The sequence below is a fragment of the Miniopterus schreibersii genome (genome assembly GCF_964146895.1).
Source record: "Miniopterus schreibersii genome assembly, chromosome: 8".
Taxonomy (NCBI): domain Eukaryota; kingdom Metazoa; phylum Chordata; class Mammalia; order Chiroptera; family Miniopteridae; genus Miniopterus; species Miniopterus schreibersii.
In genome coordinates this window covers 63,799,539-63,813,192 of record NC_138109.1, presented here as the reverse complement: position 1 = coordinate 63,813,192, position 13,654 = coordinate 63,799,539, and the positions used below count along the sequence as shown (strand labels likewise).

Sequence of the window (13,654 nt, the reverse complement as noted above, 5' to 3'; positions counted from 1 at the left end):
AATGTGATGGATGACACTACATTCTTTGGTGGCATCTGTACCTGGTTGGTCCCCTCTCTTATTTTTGGCTTATTTGACAACCACTTTTCTTTTTGAATTTCAGAAACACTTTTCCTGTATACTTGATTAGTCTTTACCACCAATATGTAATAGTTATTTATTTTTTGCCATTTTTTAATTTGTGTATTTTATTTTTAAAAAATATTTTTTTATTGATTTCATAGGAAGGGAGAGGGGGAGAGAGAGAAACATCAATGATGAGAGAGTCATTGATGGGTTGCCTTCTGCACGCCCCCTACTGGGGATCGAGCCCTCAGCCCGGGCATGTGCCCTGACCGGGAATTGAACCACTGTCTCCTAGGTCATAGGTCGATGCTCAGCCTCTGAGCCATGCCAGCCAGGCTATGTTTTGTCATTTTAAATTCTGATTTCTCAGCATATCTAGAAATTTGCAACGCTTTAGCAAGTAATTTGTCATTTTATCCATAATCTCCTTTCTTTCCTTGTCCCATACATACTAAATTTTTAATTTCAAAAATCTAAAATTGTACCAAATTTAAACTAAATAAGTCATCTGGATTTTTTTTCAGCTTAGTAGAGGTAGTTTTATTACTTTTAAAGAGAGAGAATAATTTTAAAAACTAATTGCTCCTTAATTTTTCTCATTAAGAGGCCTTGAAAGGCTAGCTTTGATTATAAATATCACTTAAAATTAATAAGTGAATTTTATGTTATCACATAGATTTGGGTTACTATTTGAAAATAATTCCTTCAAACAAGTTGCTTAAACTTCTCTCAAAAGGTCAGAAATTTCAGTTCTGCTTTGAAAAAGATCATGGCTGTTCCTTTGTAGGAATACATCTATATTCTTATTGTATTCAGTTTCTAAATAAATAGGGTTGAGGTTTTTTTAAACCTATCTTTTTACCACTTAGTTCCAATTTTATTACTTTTTGCCCTCATGAACGCATAAATGTGATCTCATTAAGGTAGTAAATGTGTGCACTGGTGAATTTGATTGTTTTAAACAGGACCCTGTTGGAAGAATAACTAGGCTAGAGGATATTTAATATGAGAAATTCATTTTATAGAATATTGGAAAAGCAAATATTGGGAGTTGAGGTAATCAGAGAATAATAACTACTGAAAGCATTTACTGCTACTAAGGCTAAGGGAACAAAAGGAAGAGGTTGTGGCCCTCCCAGTGTGGCTAAGTGGTTGAGCATCGACCTAGGATCCAGGAGATCGCAGTTCAATTCCCAGTCAGGGCACATGCCCGGGTTGCGGGTTCGATCCCCAGTAGGGGCCGTGCAGGAGGCAGCCAGTCAGTGACAACTCTCTCATCATTGATGTTTCTATCTCTCTCCCTTCCTCTCTCTGAAATCAATAAAGATATATTTTAATAAATAAGTAAATAATAAAATGGCTTATTATATTAATTGATATTTGTATATCAAACCAACCTTGTATTCCTGTGATTAAAAACTTAGTCATGATATGCAGTCCTCGTTATATGTTTCTGAGTCAGTTTGCTGATATTTCGTTAAGAAATTTTGTTTCTGCATTCATGAGGGATATTGGTCTGGAATTTATTTCTAATCTCTTTCTCTGGTTTTCATGTAGGTAGGCTACTGCTGGACTCATAAAATTAGTTCCTTTTTCATCTATCTTTGAAATGGTTTCTCTAGAACAAGTTTTATGCTTTTTTAAATGTTTCATAGAATTCACCAGGTAAGCCATGTGGGCCTGGGTTGTTTTTGTGTTGTTTTCTTTTATTGGCAGGGTTTTTTAATTACAAATTTAATGTTTGTAATAGATTAAAGACTAATCAGATTTTCTGTTTCTTCTTGAGTCGGTTTTTATAATGTATGTCTTTCAAATAATTTGGCCATTTCATCTAAGTTTTTAATTTGTTGGTATGAAATACACCCTTGGTATTTTTTTTGACATATAATTTACATAAAATCCTATTAGTTTTAGGTGTACATCATAGTAATTCAATATTTATATACATTATGATCCCCATGATAAATCTTATTACCATCTGTAATCTTACAAAGTCACTACAATATTAATGAATATATTTCCTATGCTGCACATTATATCTCGATGACTTATTTATTTTGTAATGGAAGTTTGTATTTCTTAATCCCCTTCACTTATTTTGCCTACCCTCTAATTGCTCCCCTCTTTGATAACCACCAGTTTGTTTCCTGTACCTATGAATCTTTTCTATTTTGTTTTGTTTGTTTACTTTTTGATTCTACATATAAGTGAAATCATACCATATTTGTCTTTATCTAATTTAATTCACTTAGCATAATGCCCTCTAGGTGTATCCATGTTGTTGCAAATGGCAGGATTTTCTTCTTTTTATGGTTGAGTAATAGTCCATTGTACATGTTGTATGAGAGAAAGAAACTTTTTTCTACCCTTGAAGGTTTTTTCAGCTGGTTTAATAATTAAATCTACATGAGGCAGACTATCAAGAAAAAATAACCACATTTCATTTCATATGTATGTATGAGAACCTCACATAATGAGAGAGAGATACCACATACATGAGAGGTTCAGATACTGTAAGTTAAAATGAAGTATGTGTAACATTCTGAGCTAAGGATGAGGTAAGGCGCCTTGGGACTTCAGAGGAGAAGAAGATCATTTCAGAAGAGCAGATATTCAGTAATTAGTAGTTTTCCCTGCCATATAGATAAGTCTAAATGGTTATCTCTGATAATCTCTTATTATGGACAAGGCCCCCTAATTTAAATTCTTCTGAGCAGAAGTTTATCTTGAGCCCAGAGGGTCTCAGTTGCCTTTAGCTCAAAATAATCTACATACCATAAAGGTACATATAGGGGTGACTAGTTCTGAACCCCTACAATATATGCCACATCATCTTTATCCACTCATCTGTTGTTGATGGACACTTAGGTTGCTTCCATATCTTTGCTAATGTAAATAATGCTGCAGTGAACATTGGGGTGCATATATCTCTTCAAATTAGTGTATTTGTGTTTTCTTTGGATAAATACCCAGAAGTGGAATTGCTAGGTCCTGTGGTAGTTCTGTTTTTAATTTGTTTTTAATTATATTTTATTTTTATTGTTGACATTATTACAGATGTCACCTATCCCTCCTCCCCTTTGCTCCTCTCCACACAGACCCCACCCTTCCCTTCCTTTGGCCCTCACCACATTGTTGTCTGTGTCAGTGAGCTATGCATATATGTTCTTTGGCTATTCTTTTCATGGTTTTTCTTAACAGATCTCCATAGTGTTTTCCATAGTGGCAGCAAATTGAAGATAATGCAAATAAATGGATAGATAGATCAGTCTCATGAATTGGAAGAATTAATATTGTTAAGATGTCCATAATCCCCAATGCAATTCCCATCAAAATACCAATGTCATTTTTCACAGAACTAGACCAAAGAACCCTAAAGTTCCCATGGAACCACAAAGGACCCTGACTAGTCAAGGCAATCTTGAGAAAGAAGAGCAAAGGTGGAGGTATCAAGCTCCCTGATTTCAAACTATACTACAAAGCTATAGTGTGATCAAAACAGTATGGTACTGGCATGAAAATGGACCCATAGATCAATGGAACAGAATAGAGAACCCAAAAATAAACCCACACATATAGGGTCAATTAACCTTAATATCCTTTTAATGTTGAGCCCATCTGTAGTGCTGTCTCCATGCATGAAGTTGGTCATTTGATCTATTTTCTTCTCAGTCTAGCTAGTAGTTTAGTAATTTTGCTGTTGTTTTTCAACAGTGCACCTTTACTTATTGATTGTTCTCTATTTTCTATTTTATTGACTTCTTGTACCTTAGTTATTTTCTTTCTTTATCTTTGGTTTTGATTTTCTCTTGTTTTAGCTTCTTGAGGTGGACGCTTAGATTATTGTGTTTTACTCTTTCTAACACAGACATTTAAATCTATAAGTTTCTTTCTAAACACTGGTTCGGCTACATCTCATATATTTAGATATACTGATTTCCATTCAGCTCAAGATATTTTTTCCCCAGCCTACCTCTAGTTTGCTTTTCCTGGAAGTACTGAGTCTTGGAATTACTATCCATAGGACTAAAAAAATTTTATTTCAATCATGTATTTCGTTTATGCCTAATAATTTTAATAGGTCTGATCCTTTTTCTGAGAAAATAGGAATGTGTGTTAGTTTTAGTTTTTTCACATGTGGAATTTGAACCTAATACTTTATTGATCTAAAGAATGAACTAGAATCAACCGTTTTCCTGTTTTTGCCAGTGTAACACCAAATTGCAAGTGAAAATCTTGAAATGAATTAAAGTACAACATTTTAATAATATTTCAAATATAGTATGGGATATATGTATGTGTGTATTTTTATTCAAGGTAAGCACGTCTTAAAATATTGGTGCTTTCTTAAATACTAAGCTAGGGCCAGCAATAGGTAGTACTCTCCTCATATGTCCTGATAGATTTTCTTAACTGATGGTTGTACTGCTTCTGCCAAGGCAGGTGCATAAGTGGAATCTTTCTCATTAATTCCACTTCCAAGTAATTTAATGAACCCATTTTGCCAGTAAATAGCTTATCTAAGTCAGAAACTATAACGAGTAAAAAGTTCTCTGTTTTTAATCTAATTAAACATTTCTATATTCATCTTTCGGAATTCTCTAATACTACTATGAAAATGTAAATATAGGAGGTCTTTTAAATTTTAAAAACACATAATACCTAGTAATTATATTCATTAGACTCATGGCTTTAATAAATACATGGAAATGAATTTTAATAATTTTAATATTTTGAAAATTCATAGCTTCTCAAAAACAGCATTTACTCATAATTAGCATATTAAATATTTGGATTAATATTGTATTTTACACCCCATATAATTTCCTCATAGCCGCTTAAATCATATGTAATTTAGAATTTGGTTCACTTCAAAATTTGATTTTCTCATGTACTGAAGAGAATTATTTACTAGGCAAATTAACACTGTTAATATCAGGATTTTTTTGTTGTTGGTTCACTTAAGGAGCTGAATTATTTTTAAGAACATAAGTAGCATCATTTGCATGTATATAAAATTAATGTACAGATGAGCCTCATCTAATATTAAAGTGCAGTCTCTACTTTGAAAACATTTTATAGGCAATCAGTTTGTAGTCTTATATTCTTATATACTTTGAAACCAATCAAACTACTTTTACTTTTAAATTCTGGCTAACATGTCTTTCACTAATTCATAGTGGCCTATTCCCTCCCCTGTTTTCAATCAACTTTTTGTGTAGGTTATCAAATATATCCATGCATTGGACATTTCCTTCCTTAACATTTATGGTGACTAGTGTAAAGGTTTGTCTTTCCTTTTTCACTGTGGACCTTGAAGCCAAAGCAGACGTTGCATAACACTGAGCTCAACTACACTGGATCGAGGAGGATTGGGGGAGGGAGGGGAGAGAAGCCAGTAAGGTACTTTCCTTTGGGAATACCCCATAATCTAGTGCCAAGTTCATTCCAATTCACAGCCTAGGACAATAAGGATTTGTCTTTGTTTCTGCAGCACTTCACAGTCAGTTTCTAAGATTTTTAAAAAATTTTCCTAGGAGAGAGAGACTCTTCTCTGCCATTTTCTGCTGAGATTTATTACTTTTTTTTTTGCTGTGGATTTCTTTTGTTCAGGAGTAGTTATAAGCTAAGTGTAAAAAATGGCTAATTGAAGCTATTGACATAATTTTTCTATTCCACACGCTTTAGTAAGTATAGAAAATGATCTTATTATCTGTAGCTTACTGTAAAAGCATGCTTTTATGATTTTTAAACATAATTTTGATAATCATCCTTAATGAAAAAAATGTTTTTGTAACACAATAAAAAATTGGTTTTTTTTTTAATTACTGTTTTATTTTTCTCTATGCATATTGTCTCTTTTTCTATTTATCATAACAGAGAAAATTTTCTGTCTTTGTAAGTTATCTTACTGATTAAAGTTTAGCCAAATTAATAGCTAGAGGAGACTAAGTGGAAATCAAGAGAGAACTATTTTGAAAAGTAAATTTGTCTTTCTTTCACACAGGCCTTAACGGATTATGCAAACTAGGCATGGAAGGCTGTTGTTTTAAAGATGCTGTTTGTATTCGGCACCCAGTGATTTGATTTTCCCATTGTTACATCCTTTTGTTCTCTCTCGTGCACCCAAATATTTAATATGTCTTGATGAGATAAACTATCCTATTCATTCTTATAGGTATTCTATGATTTGAGATGTTGGAGGCTACTTTTCCTGATGTTCATGGATTCAGAATAATATTGCCATTTTGAATACTGTTAATGTTATTTTGTTGTGCTTATGCTGTTTAATATACAATAGACTATTGCAGCACTTGAGAAACTCAGTGGCCACAGAGGAATGATTTTCAAGATGCTAACATTTGGGCCTATCAGAAACCAAAGGCAGCTTGTTACTCAATTGCTCTCTCATGAAAAGCATTTAGTGCTTAACTTTTAAATAATAAAGGGTAACAAAAATTAATTGTTTATTGATGTAGTCTCAGTCATGAATGAGAGGGATCAAAATAAAAGAACCTGGAGGAATAGACACAATTACATTGAGCAGAGGGAAAATTGTGAACATTTTTATTGGTATCCTCAGAAATAAGAAATGATGTTTCATCTCTAGGACAAAAGTCAGTAGGCTGTGAAAGGGAAAACTGGACAAGAGAAATTTAAAATAAGATATTGAATTAAATGTTTTCAATAGAAGAGTGGGAAGATAAAGTCAAGTAAATCTTCCAGAAAACTGAACAGAAGAACAAAGATGGAAAATGACAGTGGAAAAGCTTAGTCAATTCACTAGTTTCAGTGTCTGAAGGAGAGGCATCCCAAAGGCAGAAAAAATGATTTAAAAAAAACCATAAAATTTCCTAGACCTAAAGAACATGGGTCTCCAAGTTGCACCCTGTACAGAAATGTAAATACCAAACACAAGGCCTGTTATCATAAAATTTAAAGTTATTGAGAATAAATTTAATATACTAAAAGCTTTCAAAAGGAGAGTGGGGCACATATAAAGAAGTGTGCCTCCGAGTGAGTCTGGACATCTTGACCTTGGCAGCTTTAAAAAAAAAAAGTATGAAATTCTGCTACTTTCCATTTTGGAGTGCTGTGCACAGCCACTGTCAGTCATGGATTCATGGTTCAGTCGTGCTAGGACAATCGCAACAGAATTTTGCCAGCACTCTTTCTGAAAGAATGCTCCTGAGTTATGGAGAATATACAAGAATTAGTAGGACATAGGATCCAGGAAAAATGAGACTGAAAAAAGGAAACCAGGGAGTGACATTCAAGTGTTACAGCTGGTTCATTTTGAACACAACACACACTTGAAGAAAGTAAGAGGCATTTCCAAGGCCGGGGGGGGGGGGGGGAAATCAGTCAATTATATAATATAGTGAATGTTTAGAAAATAGTATTGGTTTTTGATAGACCTGATGGAGCTTCTGGAAAACATTAGCATAGATACATAGAGTATTAAGAAACATTTTTAAAAAGAGGCAATTATTAACTCTATGAATAATCCAACATTAGGACAAAAGAAACTGCATGATAGTATACCAGTGGCTCTGCAGGGAATAGTATCTTTGCAGCTATGCCAATGGAAAGACTATTAATTTCACTAAAAATTATGCAGTGATTATATAGTGAAGGGAGGGATAGAGTATAAAGAGCTAATTCCTCATTTACCTTAATAGAGGAGTCAGTAAATATTGCATAAAAATAAGTAAATCTACAAATAGCAGAATAAGTATCTTAAAATAGAGAACAAAGAAGCATCGGAAGTGATTAAAAATTGTTATCTCTTGAGGGTGACAGGGGTCCACTGTTTTTTATAAACTCTTAGTATTTAGGGCTTTTTAAAAGTATTTGCAAATGTCCCTTTCCTAAAAGTAAAATTTAATTTTAAAAGGAACAATGGTACTTAAAATGTCAGGGAAATGGAATAATTATGGATTATAGTCAAGTTTTTTACATTTTTGTCTCATTTTTTTTTAGAGTTCCTGGAATAACTATAGCTACAGATATTATCTGTGGTTTTCCTGGAGAAACAGATCAAGATTTTCAAGAAACAGTGAAACTTGTTGAAGAGTACAAATTTCCAAGCCTCTTTATTAACCAGTTTTACCCAAGACCAGGAACTCCTGCTGCAAAAATGGAACAAGTTCCAGCTCAAGTGGTAAGATAGTTTTCTGTAAAGTATTATATTTAGCCAATAGCTATAAAAATGCATCTGTATTACTTATCTTAACACAGTTGGCTCGTAATACAACCCTTACGTATAAAAGATGTGGAGTTTTCCTAGTTGGGGTCGGGGTAGGGACCTTGGATAAGTTAAATGACCTTAGGCAACTAAAGTATCACCTTTTTTTCTTTTGAAGAATGAGATTCAGATGACACAGGGAAAGAAATTTTAACTAAAACTAGTATTTGCCTATGTTTATAAAATAAATTCTTGGATGGTTCAAAATCAGGCAATATTTAAATATCTGTGAACAAAACAGGCATCATATTTATGTTGCTTTTAAGAGACCCTTTCATAATTTGTTACTTACTGGTTTTCCTACATTTTCTATGGTATAGATTCGATGCTTACTATCTATCATCTATCTGTCTATCATCTATCTATCATCTATCTATCTCAGGTGTGTGTTGCTTTCTCAGTAAAACTCAATATAAATTTATTCTTACATGTCCATAGGTATAGTACAGTAAGATGACTTAAAATAAATGTGAAAACGTTTGAGATCCAGTAAAGGCTTTCCCAGAATGCCCCAAAAATTAATAGTTTCAAACAAATATTTAGTTTCTAGGTTCAGTAGCTAAAAATGGAAAAATGTAAATGAGCCTTAAGAGAAAGTAGAATTTTTTAACTGAAATTTTTCTACTTGGCTTCTAATAACTAAAAAATATTGTGCCCTGCCATTCATTTTCTTCCAGTGCTTTCATAAAAATATACTAAAAGGAATAGCCCAAAGCTTATTGTTGTTCTATAATGCCACATGTGGATAGCAAGCATATAACATATAGATTATTTCAAAACATGTTTTTGCACATATATATGTATATAGATATGTTTTTCCCCCAGTAAAACCGAAGTGAGTATTGTTCTTTGTTTTTCCAAAATTTTCTTCATTTTTATTTTACAAGTTTCTATGTATACAAGGATAAGGAAATATTTTATAGACAGACCATTTATTTCTAATTAGTCAATGAAAATCATATTATAGTACCATAGAAAATTACCTTTTCACAAACATAAAAAGTCAATTTATTACTTTTATATTCAAATTATAATTTTTATTGGAGTACAGTTTACATACAGCTAAGTTCACTCTTTTTGGTGTACAGATCTTTGAATTTTGATAAATGTATATACACTAGCGTAACTACCACTGGAAGCGAGACAGAGAACGCTTCCACCCCCACACACTCCCTTTTACTCTTTTGTAGTCATCTACTCCATCTCCAGCTTCTGGCAGCCCTTATAGTTCACTCCATTCTTATTAAACCTTTACTTCTTTAATTAAAAGGTGTTTTGAACTACAACTCGCCTGTCGGGTGGAGTAGAACATTACCAGTGCCCCAGAGGTTCCTAGGATGCCCTTTGCTTTCTCACCCTCTCCCAACAGAAATCACTAGAGCTTATTTTAACACCATGCATAAGTTTGACCTGTTATTAAATTCGACATAAATTAAAGAATTCATCAGTGTTGAACGGCTTTTCTTTAACTTTATATTGGTGAGACTAGTATGTTTTTGTTAGTAGCTGTAGTTCATTTTCATTGCTATATAGTGTTCCATTGCATATTAATCCCAATTTATTCATTCTAATGCCCATCATAATCTGAATCGCCAAGTGACTTGGGTATACATTAACATGTGAAATGCTGTTCTAGTTCACCAATCCTCTGTTCATCTGTTTTTAATCCGCTGTCAAGCCATCTATAATATTTGTAATTTTAGTTTATTTTTAATTTATATAATTATAATTTGATTCTTATTCATAGGTTCCAGATTTCTAGTGAAATCCTCATATTTTCTTTTGCATTTTTTGAACATATTACTCAGTTATCTTAAAGTCCATTCCAAATTCTCCAGTATCTGGATCTAACGTTGGTTTGTTTCTGTTGTTTTTTCTCGACTTTGACCAATTGTCTTCCCTTTCTATGCACATGATTATTTTTAATAAATGATGACCATTGTTTATTTTTTTAAAAAACTGTGGGGCCCTGGCCGGTGTGGTTCAGTTGGTTGGAGCATTATCCTGTACACCAAAAGGTCGCGGGTTCAATTCCCAATCAGGGCACGTACCCAGGTTGCAGATTCCATCCCCAGTTGGGGTTGGGGCTCGTACAGGAGGCAACCAATCGATGTTTCTCTCTCTCTCTCTCCCCCTCTCCTTTCCTTTCTCTTTAAAAAATCAATTAAAACATCCTCAGGTGAGGATTAAAAATAAATAAATAAATACATAAATAAATAAATAATTTTAAAACTATAGGTTCTCGACTATAATCTTCCAGGAGGATTTAATTTTGCTTCTACCAGGCTCTAAAGTAAAGACTGACTATTTTAATTTGTCTGACATTGACTTCTGCAACTGTTTTTCAGTCTGCCTGAGGATTGGTTTATTTCTGGTTTGCCTTACTTTTTGAATGCAGCCTGTGGTGTGCTGGTGTTTAACAACTCACTCACAGTGGAAAACATTCTAAGTTGTAGCATTTGCCAATTTCCATAGTGTAAATACTTCCACTGTGCTGGTTTCAAACTACCAGTGTGGCATCACTGGACATGGAACTGGGAAAAGATGTACACAGTCAGCTGATAAAAAGCTGGAGCCCACATACCACTGAGTGGAGCTCTTCTGTAGTGGTAACCAGGGCCTTTCTTTATAGTGGGTCTTCACTAATTTTTGTCTCCCTGGGCTCATAAGAATGCATAAGGCTCTGAGTGGTTTTTCAGCCTCTTAGTTTTTGCTTCAGCCTCTCAGCAACTGCTTATAAATTGATGAGTGCCTGGAAGGAAAAAGTGGCTCCAAGTATTGAGCTAATGGACTTCCCTTCTCTCCGGAATCTTGGTCCCTCAGGTCCTCACTGCCTTGGTAGCTTTTTGATGTTCAAACAGTACCTATTGTAAATTTTATTCACCTTTTCTTATTGTTCTTGGCAAGATATAGGTCCGATACAAGCTAGTTTGCCTTCGCCAGCAGCAGAACAGGACTCCTTGTCTCAAATCAGCTTCAGCTGCTTTGTTGTTGTTGGTCTTGCCTTTTATCTTGTAAACATAGCCCTTAGCATCTGCCTTACATGTTTAGACTTCAGACACCCAGTCCTTTTTTTTCTCTTAGATTTAGATTTTAGAGCAGTGTTAGGTTGACAACAAAACTGAGTAGAAAGTACATAGAGTTCCCATATATTTCTTGCTCACACGCACGTGTTCAGCCTCCCCAGTATCATCCCACATCAGAGTGGTCCACTTGTTACATTATCACCCAAAGTCCATAATTTACATTATATTCCACTTTTGGTGCTGTACATTCTGTAGGTTTGGACAAATGTGTAATGACATGTACCCCCCATTGTAGTATCAAACAGAATAATCTCACTGCTCTAAAAATCCTCTGTGCTCCACCTGTTCATCCCTCCCTCTGCCATAACACCTGGAAACCACTTATATTTTTACTGTCTCTGCATTCGTGCCTTTTCCAGAATATCATGTAGTTGGACTCACACTGTATGTATTCTTTCCAGATTGGCTTATTTCACTTAGTAACATGCATTTAAGGTACCTCTATGTCTTTACATGGCTTGACAGCTCATTTCATTGTAAAGCAACATAAATTTATTGTCTCACAGTTCTTGAGACTAGAAGTCCAGAGGCAGGCCCCTGCTCCCTCTGGACCATGTACAGGAACCCTTCCTTGCCTCTTCCTGACTGTGTGGTTTGCTGGTAATCTTTGTCTTTCACTTGCACCTGCATAATTCCAATCTCTGAAGTCATTGTCACATGGTGTCCCCGTGCTTCTCTGTCTTCACATGGCTGTCTTCTTGTAAGGACCCCAGTCATATTAGATTAGGGACCTCCCCTACTCTTCATCTTAACTAACTACATCTGCAGTGACCCTGTTTCCAAATAAGGTCACATTCTGAGATGCGGGGCTTAAGACTTCAACATATTTCTTTTTGGGGAGATAAAACTCAATCCACAGTACTCTCTCATTTCTGTAATTATGCTCTATGTAAAAACTGTAGCCTGGAAGAATTTTATCTTTGTAATATCATGAACTTTAACTATAGTGAAACAAGCATTAATAATAAAACTTTAGAGAACTGCCATGAAGGAGGATGTGTGATATGCATTTATTCTTTTTTGTTCTCCTAAATTTATCTAAAATTAATAATTGTCTGCCTGTCTCAGGTAGTGTATGAAGCTGCATAGCAACTGGACTTCACTAAAATAAAACACTGCAGCAAAATGGATAGCAATTCTTTCTTATCTAATATATTCCCCATTTCCTTACCCCCAAAAAATCAGCAATGAAAGTAGAATCTAACCCTTTATCCCAGGGGTTTGGAACGTCCAGCCCTCTGGCCGAAATCATCTGGTCTGGCCCTGCCAAGGCAACCACAGGTAGGACTCGAGATTCAATAAATCTAGGAGCTTTTCTCATAGCTAATTTTTAAGTTGATAATTTTGTATGGCCCATGAATGATGTTATAAATAGCCAAATGGCCCTTGGCGGAAAAAAGGTTCCCCCTCCTTGCTTTATTGGAAGAGCACAATACCTGTTGCTTTTAAACAACAGCTTTTTTATTCTGGCTTTAGAATTCCTCTTAATGAAAATATATTGTTTCCTTAGATGTATTTTATTTCTACTAAAATCAAGCCCCCCCAAATGTTCTTTCCATTATGAATGACACAAAATAATTAATTTCAGTATACTTTTCCTCATTCTTTGTAACTACTTTTATGTGAATACTAGTATTAATAACATAAATTCCATTGTTTAATGTTTCATAGTAGAGCTCTGATAAATGAACTGAATTATGTGTTTTTCTTAGTGGCTTAAATCACCAAATGGATAAAGCACCGTTCAGTTGAGTTTTGCATTTACATAGGTGGGAGGGGTAGATTTTTTTGCTAATCCTGCTCATAAAACAGTTCTAACCTTTTTAAATTTATAATGAAAATAAATTAGGCACTATATCTTCATGAACAGGATAAACTAAAACTTATTTTTTTTTTTTTTTTAGCTTTTGCAAGATTATTTTTGTGTAAGCAATTTAATAGTGAAATCACCTAAACCAAAATGAGAGTGACCTTAGACTTTTAGATGAAAGGTCAGATTTGGATGTTTATGTTTTCTATTACACTGAGTCTTCTTCCTTCATTAGTCTTCATTAATCACAATTCTAATAATATTTTTTTCTTTTCTTTTTTTATCTTTATTGTTGAGAGTATTTTAGATATCCCCCATTATCCCCCATTGCCCTCCTACACCCAATTCCCGCCCCACCCCAGGCCTTTACTGCACTATTGTCTGTGTCCCTGGGTTATGTATATATGCATATAAGTTCTTTGATTAATCTCTGCCTGCCCACTT

At 34.3% G+C, this 13,654-nt stretch overlaps 1 protein-coding gene across 5 annotated transcripts in view; it reads left to right on the top strand.

Annotated features, from left to right (window-relative positions):
- The window catches only part of CDKAL1 (CDKAL1 threonylcarbamoyladenosine tRNA methylthiotransferase), a gene marked incomplete at its 5' end in the record, with an annotated part of 552,436 nt that overhangs the window by 401,598 nt on the left and 137,184 nt on the right, over nucleotides 1-13,654 (top strand). For all 5 annotated transcript variants that reach the window (XM_081143988.1, XM_081143989.1, XM_081143990.1 and 2 more), the window contains one exon: nucleotides 8,050-8,230. In XM_081143988.1, the coding sequence (XP_081000114.1) occupies nucleotides 8,050-8,230 (181 nt within the window). The remainder of the gene's footprint in view (nucleotides 1-8,049; nucleotides 8,231-13,654) is intronic.